The following is a 20135-nucleotide window of genomic DNA, read 5'->3' on the forward strand; positions in this document are numbered from 1 at the left end:
AGGAAAAGATGAACAGACCATCAATTATCCTCTTCAACTTCCTTTATGGCTGTGAAATATATCATAGAATCAAGTAGGTTGGAAAAGACCTTTCAGATCATCAAGTCCAACCGTTGCCCCAGGACTGCCAAGTGCACCACTAAACCATGTCACTGAGGGCCTTGACTGTGTTGGAAGCTAAAACTGTTGAATTATAATATAAAAGAAAAAAAAATATATAAGGAAATCCCTTACATTTGACAGCAGTGAAGCAGAAAAGGAGGGAGACATGGTGATACCAGGCTTCCATATGCGAAGTTATAAAAATAACACTTGGCCAGTAAAGCCCCATCCACCACAAAAGACTGCTGTGATGGAGACACAAGCACACTTTTACAAAGAGCAGGGAAAAGAAGGTTGCCATTTATGTTGCCATTTTAGAGTTTTGGTTTTCTTTTCTGTATTTTTTAAATCCCCATCCAGATATAGGTCAGGAAGGATCTACACTTTCCTCATGATGCAGCAGTACTGAGGAAGAAGAGATGTTACCTAAGATCAGAGAGCAAAGATGGTGACTCTGCAGGTCTACATTTTTCTATAGGTTATCTTCAGTCAGAGTCTGCTTACAACAGTTTTTCCAGTTTAAAAATTAAGTCTCTCTCTTTTACACTAAAGAACAGTGTGTCAGCAGGCATAGTTTAAAGAGAATTGAAGGTTTTAATGGGTATCTGTAAAAATAAGAAGGGTTTTGAAGCAACTATGGATATCACGATTCCACCTTGAAGACTGATCCGAGAGCAGGAGTGGTAGTGTTGCATAAGAACAAAAATAAACACGGTGAGAGACCTACTGTTACTGAAATGTGGACAAGTTGGACCAGCTGTGTAACAGTCAATGCTTCTACAGTAATACATGTTGACAGCAAAAATAAAAAGAATGCATTACTGAGACACCATCAAATGAGCCCTGTCATTACATGGAAACTCCACCCTGTATAAGCTTGTCAAAAAGTGTTACTGTAATCCTTTGAGAAGCCTCCTCCTCAGGCAATGGAGAAAAAATGTTCAGAATCAGCCCAGAACAGGTGTGTTGTGCTGCAATGCCAGGATTTAATCACATATCTCTTCACATTAATCTCACAAAGGAACTAACTCGAGTCTATTCGGGCCCATCATGCCACGCTGAGATGATTATTTAACTATCCAATTACAGTAAGCAAGCTAACAGGGTGTTTAAAAATGGACATTCCAGGGCGTACAATATTTTACAATTATTATTTGTTTTCCTAAGTCCAGCACCAGGCACTGACACTTAAGAGGAACTGATAATAAACACTCTTTTCAAAGAGTGTTTATTTCAATCCCTGAAAAATCTCAGTTCACACCTTGATCAACAGTGGCAGAGGCTGGTTGCCCCTGCTCTGAGATACCCTCTTTTTCTTATAGGAGAAACTCTGTAGTGGCATTTATTACCTCTTTGCAAAAATCCCCAACTCTCACAGTTTAAACAGTAGTTGAGGAATCAACATTTGTATTGTGGGTCAGATGACCAAACATGGTTAGGAAAATATGTCTATCAGATGTATGAAATCATTAGTGTAGTCTCAGAGTAATTCTACATACAAAGCCTGAGGTTGGACTTCAGACCATAGACCTGACTGCACTAACTAGGGTGGAACTGTATCCTGGCCAACTGGCCTTGCTGCTGTTGATGCCACTAAACCCACCATTTAATTATCTTCTAGCCACTTCTTTTCACAAGTGCCACATGAGCACAATGTCACCATGTTGCTGATCAAATTTTATTATTTGTGGCTTGTCACTATGGCAATTTGGCTACTTAGACCATGGGACTTGCTTCAAGAAACCTGCTCTACTGGGGGCTGATGGGGTCCATCTATCAAAGGGGAAGACCATCTTTGGTCATAGGCTTGCCAAGCTGGTGAAGAGGGCTTTAAAATAAAGTTGCTAGTAAAGGGAACCTCAATTCATCCCTCTCCTACCAGTTTGATGTCAGAGAGCGATTGCAGGTCAGCAGGAGAGCCCCTGAAGAACAGCACAAAGGAACTCCTGCTACTCCAGCCAGTAAGTCAGCTCAGGTTAGAAAAGCTAAAGCCCAAAGAGTTGTGGTTAATGGCGCAATGTCCAAATGGAGACCAGTGATGAATGGTGTTCCTCAGGGGTCAGTATTGGGACCGGCACTGTTTGACGTCTTTGTCGGTGACATGGACAGCAGGATTGAGTGCACCCTCAGCAAGATTGCTGTTGGCACCAAGCTGTGTGGTGCAGTCAACCTGCTGGAGGGAAGGGATGCCATTCAGAGGGACTTTAACCGCCTGGAGAGGTGAGCCCGTCCAAACCTCATGAAGTTCAACAAGGCCAACTGCAAGGTCCTGCACTTGAGTCTGGGCAATGCCAAGCACAACTACAGAGAATGGGTTGAGAGCAGCCCTGAGGAGAAGGACTTGTGGGTTAACACAGCTGACAGACAGCAAGCAACAGGCCCAATGATTTGTGATCAATCCAGAAACCTTGGAGGGCAGGGAAAAGAATAGGATGGCAGATTGATCTCCATTTAAGAAAGCTTGGGAGAGAAAATGGGTGACAAAACTGCACACCACTGTACCTCAAGGCATGTATGTTGGATTAGTATGAGTACATATATGCATCTCAATGTTTTTAAGGTATTTCTTTTGAGATTATGTTGAACACAATATACACCCCTAAAAATTAAATCCAAGTTCTAGTTAAATAATAATAATTTAGCACTTGACATCATATAGAAATATGCCTCAAATTTATGTGATTAAGATTTTATGAGACTACACCAGTAAATTTTACTCCTACATGGATACAAAAGCACATGATTTAGCTAACCACACTATTACCACCAGCTGAAGTGACTCACTTCACTCAGGTGAGATATGTTGGTGACGCTGTTCTGAGCACCCCGCCTACGCCTCAGTCGATGATCAGTGACAAGGCGCTGACTGCAAAGTGATGCCTAAACAGTTACAGCCAACGTCATGGTAAACACCTGTACCATTAGCTGCCAATGGTAATAGTCATCCTATACAGAAATAACCATCAGAGGGCACTGCAAAACATACTGTGCTAAACAGAATTATGCAGTAGCTGTGTTGGAAGCTTTCATGCGCATGCAAGTTAAAAATCCAAAGTGGAGAATTTCAGCTGCGTAAACTGAGTCATTAATGATTTCATGCTGTTATTTACAAGTGTTTCCAGTTCTATTTCTCTCTCTCACGCACTTCTGTTTACAGCAAAGCTATATAGATGACTTCTCTTTTTAAAATACAAAGAATTTTCTGCTTATCTTCTTGTGGTTTTATGATGACTTATTGTAGCTATTAAGAAAACAGTTACAGAAACCGGACTCTGTATCCTGTTTGCTATTGTAATATTTGTGGGGAAAAAATGCACCAACTGCAATAAGATCTTAAAAAAGAAAAGGTGTTGATGTTTGAACACTTGAAGTTGTCAAGTACAAGACTTGCAAGAAAGCTACATGTTATGCAGCAAACCACAAAAAGACAATATTTTTTCTACAGACTAAAGCTCTCTATTGAGTACAGACTGCTTGTCAAATACTCCCTTTCTGGAATAGTAACTTCATAAAGCGAGGTTATTTTTTGTTTTTAAACTTCCTGCTTCAAAGGCAAAAGTGTCTCAGATCACCTTTTTGGTGTGCTTGTTGCAAGTGGAGCCAAGGTGTAAGTAAATATCCTATTTGTGTATAGAACCCATCGTGTCTGGAAATCTGTCCTCAAAGTTTATGAAATTTTCCATTAGTTTTCTGAGTGTCAAAATGTGTTAGAAAAAACTCCTGTTGGGGAAGAAATGTCACTGATGTTCTCAGTGACAGAAAACCAAAAGGGAATGTGAGCAAAGACTACAGAAGACATGGACAAAGATAGATTTTAGAGGAATGTATAAAAATTCATTTTCCATTCTCCCTACACAGGTAGAGCACTTGGAGTAAGAAGTCAGAAGACATCCATATCACCATTCTGGGGACACCTGTTACTGGACTGTCACTGTTTTTAGCCATCCCATGAAGGACTGACAGCAGCTCAGGATGCAGAAGCCAGTTCCTGGTTCTGCAATCATGGCCTCAAAGCTACCAAGTCTTCTCTTTCTTTAAGCTTTGTTTCCCTTCCACCCAGATGTTTCTCAGTTGCAAACTCACTTGGTTTTATCCTCTTAGACAGGTTCTTTCACTATCTCACCTGCCCCCAGCTTCTTCTCTCCTAAATACTGATGTTCCCTGCTCTGGACAACTGTTCTGGTCTCTTCTTCCTCCCTTTGTTCCAATCCTATCATTTCTGCTTCTAATTCCTTCTCCTGCCCCTTATTTGGTCTTATCTCTCTGCCTTTATATGCTTTGCTTTTCTTCTGTTTTCTTCCTTTCTACAAGCTTTTATAGTTTTCATTTCTGAACCTTTCTTGGAAATCATCTGTGGTGGAAATTTTACCATCTTATTAAAGCATTAAACATCCCCCACCCCCAACTGACACATTCCTGTTAAAATGCAATAAAAAAATCAATTATATTGTGCCTTGGATTTTCGTTGTAATCCTCATAACAAAATATGTGTTCAGTATTAACAAAATTAAAGTCAATTTCTTTACCAATGAATTACAGGTAGCATAAATAAAGAAGAAAAAATGAACTGTAGTGCATACCTGTCTTTGTATTATCATAACTGTAATCAGTAAATCTCATACTAATGAGATACAAGGTTTAAATGTGAAGAATGTGTTTAGTGAATTATTGTCAATCAATGTCTACACAACAGGATAGGAATAATCTTGAATGGCAACACACCTATTATTATAAATTCCTAAGTACTTCATTACTTCAAAATGTCACTCTCAATTTATAGAGTAACAGATAAACGTCTTTCAACTGTATACCTCACTGTGTCTGCTTCTGTGAAATTGAAACACTGTTTTTGAAAAGTCTTGTCATCATGTACCCATTCTGGATTGTTCTGAACATACTGGCACAGTGCTGGTGAAGGTTGCTTTTCAATCCCCTTTTAAATGTATGCACCTATCAATCTGGTTTTGTTTCCACCTATGACTTGGAGCTGGTCATTGGGAAAAAATGGGATTGTTGTTTCCTTGTATGAGCATATTAAGTTCCGTAATACCACTGTAAATGTAAACTCATGACTAATACTCAGAAAAAGGAAAAAACCTGAAAATTACAGGACCAACAAGGAGGGTTTTTCAAGTCATCCCAAATGAATACACAAAGGAGACATGACATTTTTAATTTCTGATGATGGAAGAGACACTGAAACACATCATACCCAAAGTCACAGGCTAAAGAAACATCTGGCTAATTCCGCATCCACAATGATTTGTGGAAGCCAGTAGGTACCTGCAGTAACTTTCAATGCTCACCTCATCCTTTATGTCTTCCTGCTGCTGGGCACTGAAGATCTCCATTGCAGCAATCAGCCTCATCATTAGCTCATCCACTGTTGTGTTACCTAGCAACAAAGAAAGATAGCTGAACTTCATATCATTAAAGTTATTAAACAAAACAGGAGTCAGTTTAGAATTAATCCATACGAAATAGCCAGATTAGAAAAAAAAGAAAAAAAAAAAAAGAGTAGAAAATGCAAATATCTCAGCAGAGCGCTTTTAGTTTGCCTTTTTATTGAAAATTCAAAATTGTTTTTACAAACAAATGTTGATAATGTTGATCATAGGCTAAAATTTTAGGTGGTTCAAATCTGAACAACTGCCTTCGTGCTTGCATGGAATAACTTGAGTTTTGCTTTTAATCCCTAACATTGAAGGAAGGTAATGTATCTGGAGTTCCTTGACATGGAATTGATTTTACAGTTTTAGAATTCCCATGTATGATCAAGGAGACTGAAGCAATTGTTTAGCCAGGCAAGAAAAGGTAGGATGTTGGCAGCAGCACTCAAGTAGATTGGTTTAAAAAAAAAAACCAAATCAGGATACAGCGATTGACTGGATGTGTGCACACGCATTTTTATTCAGGTATAACTAGTAGTAAAATTTCAAATATTATAATATATTCTTTTCAGTGTATTTACTTCTTGCAAAGCTAATACTAGTGGAAAAGTAAGTATCTGTGTATACATATCCAGAAATACAGCACATGCATAGCAAAACAGATACCTCCTCACATTTTTTCTACCAGCGTGCCTTCAGTAAGACTGGAAGATTAGTTTAATTTCCTACCAAGATGCAGTCAGTCTTTGGTTTCTCTTCCTAAACTGAAGACTAGACTACCCATTACAACCACTTGTCATAGTAGTTAAAAGACCTTGAGAAATGGTCAAAAACTATAAACTCAACATCTGCCAGCCTAAACACTCTTCAGACCCTAGCAGGACAATACCAACAAGAGCTAGATTTATACTGGTGATGCTGGCCAAAATTTTAAAAGGCGCAAACTAACCAAAAGCCACAGTACCACTAAAGAAAACAAAACTGTCCCCATAGTTTCCAATCTCAGAAAAAAGTAAAAATTGAAAGCAAACTTAGTCTGCATTTCAATAAACATCACTGGGACTTAAGTTTCTATATCACTGTATCTCTTCTGTAAACATGCCTTCTCACCCAGCCCTGAAAGGCCTCATTGTTCCCACTTCTAGCATTTGCTACCTTAGCAGAAAATGTTATCCCACATGCTACAACATGCAAGACTTCAGAGACAACCAGTCATCTGAAGGCATATTGTTAAAAGGTATCCCAATTCATGGGAAAACAACAAGCACACTTTGATTTTTGTTAAAGGATAGATTTAAGTAAGGTTGCAACAGATGATCACTTTAGTTTAGTTCAAAACATTGCAGAAAGGATGATGAATCTTTAAAACTTAATGACTGCAATTAAATAATTTGGATTATTTTATAATATAAAGCTGCACTGTATTATGATTTTAAGTTACCCAGTTGCTGAAATACTTAAGTAATTTAAGCCAGTAAGCACCACTGGCTTCAGTGGCATAACACAGGTGCTGAACTACGCTACAGTTATAAAAACAAGACAATCTATTTATAAGATTATTTGTATGAAATAAGTTTTATAAGTCACAGAAGTACCATGAATTAATGCATGGATTTTGTCACACTAAGGAGACAAAATCCATGCAAAATTAACAATTTTGTCCATAGAAAGGAGCACTGCAGGTTCCTCAAGAAAATTATTAATTCCATATGCAGAAAGAAAGAGTGATGCTGTTTGCAAAGAGAAGTATTTCCTGAGGCTGAATTTCCTCAGGAATATAAGGAGATTAGAATAAAGATTGCTAGATATAAGCAATAAATAAATGAGGACACAGTGTCATGAAGGCAAACTTGTGGAGAAAGCAGAAGAAATAAGAGGCAGCCATTCTTTGATGTATTTTAATTTGAAGAGTTACTGAGAACAGCAGTCAAAGGGCATCCCTCCACATCTAAGTCATCTTGCTGTCACAAAGAAATCAGAGGAATGGTTATGCTAGAAAGAACTGCTCATGTAAGCCAGAAAGCTTCATTTATATGAGATAATATTAGCAACTTAAATTCTGATCTGATTTGGGGTCTCCACACTGCAGGCAGGTCTGCAGTGTGGAGAAAAAGCAACTTATGTTCAAATATTAGCCCAATACAAGCAACAGAGTCCACATATCAACAAGGAATTACATGCAAAGAACTAAATGCATTCTGGCACTACAGAAAAAGTGCAGCCAAAATCTTTTGGGAATTTGGGATATATCTGGATATAAAGTTTGGAAAACCAAATGTAGTTCCTCATTTAGAAAATTTCTTCTACTTTAAAAAGATTAAAAACTTAAACTATGATTCTATTACAGGCATGGCAACTTCCATCTCTAATACCATGTTAATTAATGCATTTATGATTAATAGCTTTTTATATCGTGGCAACTGAAAGTCTGTTTTGTGCAACAAATTCATATTCTGAACACCTTAAAAAAGAAAAGGTTATCAAAGATGTTCTAACAGTTTCAATACTCATATAAGAAATACTTTTAATAAAAAGCATGAACCATACCTTGTATTACATTCAATACTTCATTAGATGATCGTTTTCCCATAATAATAAGGAAAAGTGGAAACTGGTCTGTCTTCTGAGTTCGAATTGTTTGGGCTACAACACTCCCGAAGTGTCTAGTGCACATGGTCAGAAACCTATGTGTGGTGGGGGAAAAGAAGTTAACATTGTAGAGGTTGAAGTGTGTTTTAAAAAAATACTTCTGCTAAATGTTTAACTGAGTGTTACCTCACTGTTTAACATCTAGGCTTCTGCGTCCAATTCTAGAGCTCCTTATCCCTTTTTATGATTATATCATGAGAATATTTACAAATACGATAGACCCAAATTGTCTAAATTAAAACAATTAATAATGAGTTGAGACAGTGATTTTATTTGATGGAGAACTCCACTTTCTTTTAAACCGTTCTGCAGCCTAGAATTCAAAACTAACCCCTCCTATAAAATCATGCTAAATTAATTGTTAAAACTTCTAAAGAGAGACTAAGAAGAGCCATAATCTAGTCAACATGACAAAGTATAAAAATAATATCATTTCGTATGAAAGCATAATAACAAAAGAGCAAGAAATTGTTTTTATCGGTCATAGAATTAAAACATGGTACTTCAGAATTGTATTTTCTTTTGTACTAGTGCCCTGCCAGTGACATACTTAGCAGTGTGGTCTAAAAAACAATAATTCTAAGCTTTTGACCAAAAAAAGCTCTTGGATATTAGCATACAGAAGTCTAGCATTAGTATTCTTAACACGATCTTGAATAAATGAAAAAACTGATAAAGCTTTTCTCTTCCATTAGAGGACTGTTTGAAATTAGCATTTCTTTCAAGAGAAAAGGGTAGCTTATGATATGTTTTCAGATCTGATGGTAAAAAGTAAATGTCATAATAATAATGAATTATGAAAGACCAAATGCAAATATAGAATGCTTTAATAAGATCCAATTTAATAAAGTCTGTAAAAATAATGGACTTTTAATAACACGGGTCACAAAAGGCAAAATAGTGGAAATTCTGAGGACTAACCACTGGTACAGGCTTATTAATTCTTAATTATGTTCATGAAAGGCAACTTAAATCATGTGTTTTCTTATGCCTTATGATAATATTTTAGGTAACAACTACTCTGAAATGTATGCTTTAACTGAAGAGCAAAGTCCTGTTGTCACATGCATTAGAAGCCAAATCTATTTGAAAAGACAAACTACATTAAAATGTCAAGTGCTCCAAGTAATTTCTTCTTAAAGATACTGAAAAGATTCAAAATTGTAATATTTTTTTAATCAATATATATTTTATCTAATAAAATGGCTAAAAAATTGATAAACTTTATAAGTACAACATTGGGCTTGTTCAAGGCACCTGGAGTATAAAAAAACCCCACCTCTTCTCAGAGACAATTTATAGTGTAACTATGGCCATAGTTGGATGGAAGGCCATGAACAGGGGTAGCTAGTGAGTATTTCAAAGCCATAAATGTTACCTGAAAACACCCTTTCTTGCCTCCTCGATTCTGTCTTATGCAATTCAGAACGATCACACTCAAAGACAACATCAAAACCACCAAATAGAGTCTGCTATATCAGAAATAGCTATGTAGAGAAATAACATCTGGTAAAGATAAAATAAAACGTCCATAAAGTGTGGACATACAAACTCTTAAGCTAAATAACAATTTTTGATGTTTGCTTTTCAAGGCGGGAATACGTAAGTGAAACCTTAGCCTCACAGAAGTCAGTGGTGATCTTCCACATCAAAATGACTTATATGAGTTCAAGGTTTCACTCCTGGAGGTAATAAAGACTGTGGGCAATTGAACTGAATTCCTGAAATTTGTGCATTAAAACCGTTTAACTGTCTTCAATGCACCACAGAAGAAGAGCACTCAAGTTGCATGGGAAAACAAAATATTGTTATAACTCAGACTCAAAATACACTTTTATGGGTATGAGCTTTGTACACAGAAAATCCTGAATGAAGCAGGTATTTCAGTATGTTCAGATTTCCCAAGTAAGTTTTTTCCAGGAGGTAAATTTCTATATGTTGAACTTCTGGCTGACTATATAGAACCCAACAGATTATGATACCTTTGAGTCCTCTATATTCAAGGCTTGGAACAGGTTTCAACTCCCTGGCTTCAAAAGATGGCATGTCATGCCAAGCTGTTGTAAGGGTACACATACTTTCCTGGTTGAGTAACAGCAAAACAGATGCCAGGTGCCAACATATTCCACCATGGTGGGGTTTATTTTCTTCTTGGGGTCACTTCTTACAGTGGCTGGCGCCATCCGCCCCTCTCTTTCAAATCACTTCCCTTCCTCTGCTGCTGTCACAATCTGCTCAGCTTGCTCACATACCAGTAACAAGAGCAGCTCATGTCAATTTTGACCTGAATGCCACGGATTTGCCACTGCTGTCATCAGGCAGCCTTTGTCTTGGGGGAGGGATGAGAAACAACCCTTCTCTCCAGCAGTTCCAACTTTGAATAATGAATGTCTAAATGTCTAGATTACACCACAGGCAGCTGCAATGAGGATGTTTGTGGGGAATGAATGACCAATGGTTATCAAAGCACATCTTCAGAGCAGAGAGAATACACAAGAAACTCTTCTCACTCACATGATCCATCAAAATAGATCCTGCCCTTTGGAACCAAGCAAGACTCCACTTGTCTGTTGAACTAAAATGCAGTAAAGCCAACAAAAATATTAAGGTAGTCAAACAATGGATAAAGAGATAGCAGCAGCAATCTCCAGTGTCTACACCATATAACTCCTATTCACCAGCGACTACTCTCATGCTTTTCACCAGGTCAGTGGTAAGTGCTCAGCAATTACTTGTAACACGTCTCTTCTTTTCATTTTATTAGACGGGTAGGAGTCGAATTTTCATTCATGATCCCCACTCAGTTTTTCTCATCTCTTTTAAAAGATTTTGCAACTACTTAACTGATTTGCCCCCCCCTGCCTTTTTCTGCCTTTACTGATTCTGTATTTGCTGCCCTTTTTTCTTTCTTCCACATTCATATGCAGAAAAAGAACCCTCAAAACCACAAAACCCTCCTCTGTGCTAATACTTACTGTCAGAAGTATGCGAGTAGGACCAAAACAATTTGGTGCAACAACAAGTATCTTACTCTGTTCACCACTAACAAGGGATTTTTTTTTACTTTCATCTGAACAGAAGTGTGCCAGATCTTTCAGTGGCATCTCCAGAGCTGCCAAGAGAACTGCCTGTGGAGTGCATCAAAGAGCCAGATGTCCCTCCGGGGAGAACTGTTTTCCACAACATGCTGGATTACTGTGATCTCCAACCAAAAGTGGAAATAGAGGAACGCTGCCAGAAAGGGAGGGCAAATGGCACCCTACCACTCCTTTTAGTTTGAAATTACAAGAATATTCAAGAAGGAAGAAGTATGAGAAAGGCAAAAAGGCATTTTATGAAGGAAAAATCCATTAATAAAAATAATCTCAGAAGTTAAAGAATAAAGTTCATCAAGAAATGTAACAGTTTTGGCAGGCAGCATCATTTCTTTACTTCTTTCATGACTCCCTAAGCAACAAAAGCAGCAGTTATTAAAGCTACAGAATAAACATGAGCCCTGACCATGGGCTGACAAATACAGAAACAAACCCTAAAAAGATTACAAACTTATCTTAAAAAAATAATTAGATTGAACAGGTATTAATTCTTAGACATAGTTCACTCTGTAGTTAAAAGTGGGGGGTCGCTGATCACTGCACAGCAGTTACCCCTCCTTGTGCACTCTGAGATAACCTGTGCAAAGAGTTATCATATTTGTAGCATGCTAGTTTCCCCAGAGAAGAATACTATCATTTCTTACCAGCTAATATGCAATAATTTATAATAAAATACACTGTCATAACTTTTTTGTAATTTTATCACAAAGTGCAATTTATTTAATACTACTTTTAAAAAACTCCTAGAGGCAATTATGAGTAAATAACAGCTTTAAAAACCTACTGAAAAAAGTTTAAATTATTATTGAGTCTCAAAACCAAAGGGAATACTTATTACAACCTAAGTCTGTGGTCCAGCATAGCTCCTGATGTCAGATATGCTATGTAGAACTTTGTAAATGCTGGGGTTTAGCAATAGTATGTTTCTGTGAGAACATACAGCTTTTCATTTTTAACAACAAAATTGGCCACCTCTGGCCAAAGTGTGATCATCAAAAGTGTTGATCTCAGAGCTCAGGATTTTTTGATCCCTGGAAAGCTTTTGATCTACACGATACCTATTTACACTGCAAAATACGTACTGCCTTTCTGGGGGGAAGAAGCCCAAAGGAAAAAGCCAATCCCTAGGTGGGAGATGGCAGCTGTTCCCAGTGAGAGGTGTTTCATCATTACAATGACTGTGATTATCTCATTGTTTCTTTATGTATCTCCTGTTCATGTATTATGTTGTTTCACATTTTTGTTACTCATATGGACAGGATCTACTGCACTCACGTTTGGATCCGTGATTACACAAGACCTCTCCTTACCACACCACGAATATGAACAAACAAGCAAAAAAGCTATCATCATAGAATTATAGAATAGCTTGGGCTGAAGGGACCTTAAAGAACATCTAGTTCCAAACCCCCTGCTGTGGGCAAGGACACCTTCCACTAGACCAGGTTGCTCAAAGCCCATCCAACTTGACCCTGAACTTTGGCTATGATGCCAAATATTTTAGAAAAATGTAAACATTCCTTGAATATTTCTACTTAAACAATTCAGTAATCTAAAAGCATCTTTGGTGCCCAGTCGCTAAAGGGCCCACGAGACAGGGGATTGTTGGCTCCCAAACTGTGATATTGTATTTTCCAATGTGAACTGGTTCAAAGTGATTCCTACTTTTAGCAGAGGAAAAATTTACAAAAAATTTAAGAATTGAAGACTAATTAAAGGAAGAACTTTGCATGGAATTGATGATTCTGAGCAGTAAGAGTCCTCTGTATTTCCATGGAAAATCACAGCACAACGTAGCACTGCTACCTGCTGCTCTTGGCTTGATCCAGCAGAAAGACTCAATGAGCAGCGGAATTCAGTCTCCTTTCTCTTTCCACTCAGAAAAGTGGCGACTGGTATGGCTTTGAAAGACATGGACACCATCTACCAGTCATGACTGAAGCCAAGTATTAACTACTCAATGCCTGTCCTCCGTTGTGGTATCAATTTTTACTTACCTACTGGAATCAAACTGATGACATAATCTGATGGGATTAATAGCTTTGCATCCATCCCCAAATTAATCTACCTTCTCAAAACATTATGAATAAAAAAAAATGTCAAGCAGTCATGGCATAATATAGTTGCAGAAAGAGTAACTAAACCTAAAACGCTAATTCTAGCTCTTTTTTTGTTAATCAAGTAAACCTGTGAAAGGAAACTAATGCCGAGCAAGCTGCATATCGTACATTGTAATGTACCCTGAAATGTGCAAAGAGGGCCACCTGATGCTATATTTGGAATGTTTTCTGTATATTCAAACAAAAAATGAAAGCTCTCCTTTGTTTTTCCTTTTCTTAAACTCTCCCCAGCACCTTAAGGTTAATTAATAATTGTATTGGCAAATTTGTCTAGTATACTAAAGGGCAAATTCTCTTCCATACAGAGAGAACTCTTCTCTCAAATGTATGGATAAGATGTATTAAATATTAAAAATTGCATAGGATTTTAGATCAAATTTCCTTATTTTCTGTACCAACATAATAAGAGAGATCTGGTAATATGTTACAGTCTTGCTCACACAAATATTCCTGTAGTTACTTATAATGTTTACATACTGATGTGAAAAGTTTGGAAAAATTCCTCCTAAAATTAGGCCCTTTGGCACATGGTGGCCACTATGCTTCTTGCAAAGGACCTTTTAGCAGAAAGGCTGCACTGAAGACACTTTTAGGTACATCATTTCAGCCTGAAGTCCTGCTCAAAAAGGAGAAAGCAGTTGCAGGACAAAATCTGATGACCTCTTGTAAAATATCTATTTCCTTTCAGTCTGAACTGGTGTTCACTCCACAACTGGGATGATTTTGGCCAAAAAAAGTATGATTTATTTATGGCCAGATACTTCCCAAGGCAACCTTACTTTAAGAACCTTTAAAGCTTCAGAAATGGGTATGAAAAAAAGGTAACTCCTTTCTTGAGCATGAAAAAACCAATGAATATCAAATATGCAAGATTTCTGATTATTTTTACTAATAATTCTATACACTGCAAAGTCAACATAAGACTCATTAAAATGTTAATGTAAAAATAACATTTTTGTATAAGGTATTTACATTTTAAATAAAAGTAAAAGCTGCGGTCATGAAACGGTATATTAAAATAAGGTTGCTATCCATAGTCTCCATAATACAGAGTTATTGTCTCACCCACATTGGTAGGATCACAACTGTTGACTCAAACACAAAAGGAAAATGAGCAACAGATATAAGGCATGGTTTAAAGATGTATAAAGCAGCCTGAATCAAATTATGTGGACATTCTCTTCAGTATCCATATGCTAAATATCCAGGGATTAAGATGGAAAAAGCATGATTTTATCTACTTTTTTTTTATGCAAGAGTAAAGCCTAGATGGGTAGCTATCTATCTCTTCATAAAACATGAAAGACCTGATTTCATCCTGCAAGGTCCAAAGAGATTAGGTAAATACTTTATAATCCCATTTAGCCTGAAGCACATCCCTCTAGAAACTCATTAATCCATCCTTTCGGACACTACTGGACACCAAACAAAATAATTGGTAAAAGTATATATAAAATATACCCGGACCCCTTGCTAAAACACTGTACTAAAAATGTACATAATATGCCCTTGCATATCAACGTAGTTTTGATTATTGCCTATCATATTAGAAAGGCATGTAATATGATTTGCTAAGGAATATCCAAGGCTTGCTACAGGTAGATGTAATAACCACCTAGATAAGAAAAGAGAGCATGTTTTGTTACTTTATACATGCTAGTAAAGTGGGAAAAGCTACAAGCACACTGGGGTCAGTAAAAGAATTCAGAATAATCTTCACAAATTGGAGAAAAGTCCTGACAAGTAAAAGGCAATTCAACAAGGTCATGAAAGTCCCCAAGTAGGAGGAACAATCACATGAATATAGAATAAGAATCAAGCAGTAAGGGAAGAAGAAAAGTCATGATGTGAAGAAGACAAGCATCATATTGGGGTGAGTAAACAGAAGGATGGTTTGTACAACATGAAATAATCCTCTTTCTGTATTTAGCACTGAGAAAGCAGTTTTAAGCACAGTGCATCCAATTACAGAAAGATGATGCAAACCAATTACAGAAAGACCATATGAAGGTTGCAATAAAAAAATGTCTATAAAAGGACAAGGTACAAGGAAAAGACTGAAGGAATCTCAGTTTCTTAGTTTAACAAAATTGTAGGAAAATATAAGAGATATTTAAGTCCAAAGAACACAGCAGCAGAAAGAGAGAATATCTCATTGCCTACTGGGTGGACCAAGATGTAAGTGTCATTGATTGCTGCAAGAGAAACTTCAGATAAATATTACTGTGAACTGTCTAAAGGGAGTGAAAGTCAAGTACTGACACTGGTTATGGAGAAATGCTGAGAAACCTCCCTCGCACCAAAGCTTAGATCAGACAACCATCAGTCAGGAATGACTTAGGTACAGTTGAACCTTCTGGCAAGGTATTGACTGAATGCTGTTATCTGCAGCTCTCCAAGACCCACAGGCAGTCAGAACAGTAAAAAAAAGGAGAGGCAAGAGGTCAAAACAGTCATTCTAACCTAAAGGAAGAGGATGGGCATCTGCACTTCTGCAAGGATTCTTTGTCCCAATCAGGCACCCTGCAGTACCACGGAGATGCATTCATGCCTTCCAGCTGCATTTTGGTACAAACAATTCTGCCAGCTCAGTGATTTCTTCTGATGGTTGATTTAGATGCATATAAACAGCTAAATTTCTCTACAGCTTCAATTCCATCTGGCATTAGACTTCACTGGTGTCATTGTGGACTCCTGTAGTTAGATGGACCTGTGAATGACTTCTTTCTCCTTCCTCAAAACCAAAAAAGTTCAATAAGTCTGTCTTGACCACCTCTTCTTCTGCCTTCACCTCTTTTGCACAGAACACTACAGAGTTTTATTCTTTCACCTTTTCTGCTCAACAAGCTTAATAACGAGGCTGTAGTTTGAGTACAGTGGGACAGAACCTGCTTTAGGATTTGGTTTTATAGTGGGGACTTAAAATATATGCTTACAAATATATCAGTTTAGTTAATTCTTGTGGTTTTAACATTTTTTTTTCATATGACCTTAAAACATCACTACAGGCATATAAAACAATGCACTGAAAACCTTAATCACATCAAGAGACTACTTTCTATTTATAGTTGGATATTAGGGAGACATCCATATTTTACCAATCACAACCAGATTAAAATGCACTCTGCTGGTTTTTAGTTTTCCAAATTTGGACATTTTTAGACTACTAACGTGAAATTACCTTGAAGCACATAAATATTTAAGCAGGGATAGTTTACCTTTTCTGGTGGGTGTATAATAAACAGTTTAACCATCATCTATATACAGGCTGTTTTGTTCCCCATCTAAAGAGACAATCACCTTTTATGCTTTTCTCTTTTTTCTTCATTTCAGTGCTATTAGGAAACTATTCACAAGTGCAACCCCAAACAATACTATGCAGTAATTATGACTAGATGACAAAGAGATGCAAACAATTACTGAGCCCATTTTGAAACCCTACACTAATAAAGTCATTAGATGCTGCCCTTGCCATGAGCCTTCTAAAAGCTTCTGAAGTTACAAGAACACACGGCATTGTTCGTTAGGACAATCGCTGCTGGCAGAATGCAAACCTTGAGTTAAACCATGCTGCAAATTGATCTTGACATTCTGTTAAGACCGCCACTAAAATCAAAAGCAAAGGAGAAAAGGAGAAAATGAGCGGGTGGGATGTAATCATGGAACAGAAGGGTTCCCTCCTCACCTTCTTTCCTCTTTCTCCTCAAAACAAACCATACAGAAAATGACAAACTCACTTGGTGTTCGAGAACCTTTATTTTTAAAACATTAATTAGACTTTTGACCTGTTTTTATTGACTGGCACTGTATTGCTATTAAAGTAAATTAAATAAAATATTGCAAAATACAATAGAAAAGGTTTTCACACTGTTCTGTGAAACCTGTTAAGGCTTTACTGCCTAAAGAACACATCCAACAGTTTTTCAAGCAACATATACAGAATCTACGGTCACTGCCGAAGAGGCAGTGAGAAATTAACTCACTGAGTCCAGCTCTCACAGACCCCACACCTGCAATGTATTTGCTGAAGGATCAAATAGGATTGGGGAGCTGGAGTAATATGGTCAACTGGTCTTCATCCAGGCATGCATCATTCAGTAGGTTAGTATTAAGGGTCAGCAACTGTGAATATGGCTAATTACTTGATGACGGAAATTGCAGGTGAACACAACCTGCTGCTGAGAAGCGCTTTAGTCAATTAACTCTTTCCTAAGCTTAAGCAATGTGAAAAACTATCATTTGAACATTAAAACTAACAAGTACCTGTCATCAGAGCTGAGAAAGGCTGGCAACACCTTGAAATACAGCGCCCAAGGGCAACGATATCAAAAGCTGAAAGGCTGCTTACAGACATTTGAGTCACTGTTTTATGGTTTTGGCATTGCTTTACTTGGCAAACAATATACACTGGAAATCTGTTAATATTATGCATAATCTATGTTTGTAAATGCTCTGTACAAACATAAGGGTATGTGAGCATGTGAAGGTATACATATGTCTCTATACATACATATATTTTTTTTTTTCACTATATATCTGTCCTGGATAAAAATGTATTAATATATGCTAATAAATCCACAAAAAAAGTTAGGCATGTGCTTGCATACATGTATATACACCTCCCATACACACACACATAATTAAATTGGAATAATGGTAATTAGTCAACTCTTCTTGGTCTGAAAGTGCCAGAACTATGGCTGCTTATGTCTGGCCTCCTGCTTATCTATCCCATAACCTCTCTGGAAACCTGAGGAATCATTTAGCCCTTGCTATGGCCCAACGGAGCTGATGAGCTGCTGCAGCCACATGCTTGGTCCAGGAGGTATTTGTCAACACCATCACTACTGCCCTGACACCTTCCGTAAGCATATTTCTGCTGTTTGGAGTGGCATAGTAGCAAACATACATAGTAAGCAATGGAAAGGAAACAGTGGTTTTTAAGCTCATGATTTACCACAAATTGAGTGGAATATAAGAAGAAAGTAAAAGACAATAACGTAGCTTTGTGGGCTTTTTTCCTTCTTTGACCATGGACAGCATAAACTACAAGAATATTCTAAACTGTTGCTCACTAAACTGAAGTCTAAACTATAGGTGATAAAGTTTTCACGTAGATTCCTTAACAGTATGATAAAAACACTTTGATTTCCTAAATGAAGGCTAATTATTTTATTATTTTGTGCCCTTTGTTATGATTTTTTTTATTGTAGTAATGAAAAGATTCATAATTTGCAGCATTACCCAAGGTAATTGCTCCCTTTCCTGCAAACCTTATGTCAGAGGCAATTAAAAGCTGCGGAAGCCAAATCAAAACATTCTCTTAAGTGTATTAACTAGAGTTCTCCTTCGGTTTGACAAAGTAACAGTCCTGGGTGGCTGTAGCTAGAAATTCTTAAAAATCCAACTCCCAAAGTTGTATTGTTTATGCTCTTGCACTACTTCTAACAGTTACCCTGGCGCTTGCACAGAGTGTTTTCATTCTAGTCCTACTTACAGAATCCTCTTTGCTCTGTTGCAATGGGTGCTGAAGAACAAGGTTGAGAGATTCCAGCTGAAAAGTGCTAGTGTACAGTAACACAGGGTTCAAAGCACATCTCTACATCAGCGTCCACCAAGAAACATATTAATAAAGATGACAAGATTTTGGAGCTGGTTTTGTTATACAATATTGAGGATGGAACCCTATTTCATTAATGAGAAAAATGGTAACTACCATTTTTGGAATGGAATGACATCCACGAATGCCAGAAAGAGGACAGCAACGAGCAAGAAAAAGAACTGAAATATTCAAGATTTTTTGGCTTATTGAGAAAAGTATTTATATCTGAATTTATTCATGTCATGCTATAGTACCAAAAACCTGTCTTTTACTACTGACATTGAGGTGTCCCTACTGATTGATGTCAATAAAGTGGGCCTGACTCCTCTGCCTTCCCACCCTGGCTTTTCCACTAATGCACAACTGTAACAGCACAAATAAGTTGCTCTTGGGCTACACCAGCATGCAAAAAGCAGTTCCCTGTGTTGTTGCCATCATTCAAATAAAAAGCTATGTGAAGTGTATTCATAGGGATATAGAACAAAATAGGCTCCAAGACCACTGTCACGTAATGAACGGTAGTAATTAAACAGGAGGTACTGAGTATATATTTATGGGAATGCCCACAGTGCACTGGCACTTCCCAAAGGGAGAAGGAAGCACCATGCCTCCTCCAAAGAAATCACAGTCTAAGGAGCAGGATGTGACACTAAACACAACCAAGAAATTATTCTAATTTGAGCCAGCATGCCTTGTTTACCCCTTACTATTTTTTGACCTCACTGTTAATATGACAGTTTCTTTGTTGTTGTTAAGAGAAAGCAAAAAATGAAGGCTTAAAAACCCTATCGCACTGCATAATCGGTGAGTAGGTTCATTGAGAACAGCTATAAAGCCTTAAACAAGCCCTTTATTTTGTGTTTTAAGAAGTGTCATAAGGAGTTAATAGGACACAGCTGTACAGGCTCTTTCTAATAAGCAGCTTCTGTCGCTTTGGTCACCACAGGTGTCTCTGTAACCTGCAAACTCTTATTACTAGTGTATCAAAGTTGTGCTACTTAATAGATTTCTTTAGTAAAACACAACAAAGCAATTACATGGCTGTTGATCGTCAGTCATAAAAAACCCCTCAAACACAGTTTTTCAAAAGAAACTACACTGCAATTTTTTGTCATTGTAAAATAAAAGAAACTAGAGAATTAAATAGAAAATGGAACAATAGAACAGCAGGTAGTCA

General features: G+C 37.3%; 1 protein-coding gene across 2 annotated transcripts in view; it reads right to left on the reverse strand.

Annotated features, from left to right (window-relative positions):
• The window catches only part of FAF1 (Fas associated factor 1), a 170009-nt gene that overhangs the window by 25205 nt on the left and 124669 nt on the right, over positions 1–20135 (reverse strand). For both annotated transcript variants that reach the window (XM_030496205.1, XM_030496206.1), the window contains exons 14-15: positions 8040–8176; positions 5409–5497 (exon numbers count right to left, since the gene is read on the reverse strand). In XM_030496205.1, coding sequence (XP_030352065.1) covers positions 5409–5497; positions 8040–8176 — 226 coding nt within the window. The remainder of the gene's footprint in view (positions 1–5408; positions 5498–8039; positions 8177–20135) is intronic.

The sequence above is a fragment of the Strigops habroptila genome, chromosome 8, assembly GCF_004027225.2.
Source record: "Strigops habroptila isolate Jane chromosome 8, bStrHab1.2.pri, whole genome shotgun sequence".
NCBI lineage: Eukaryota > Metazoa > Chordata > Aves > Psittaciformes > Psittacidae > Strigops > Strigops habroptila.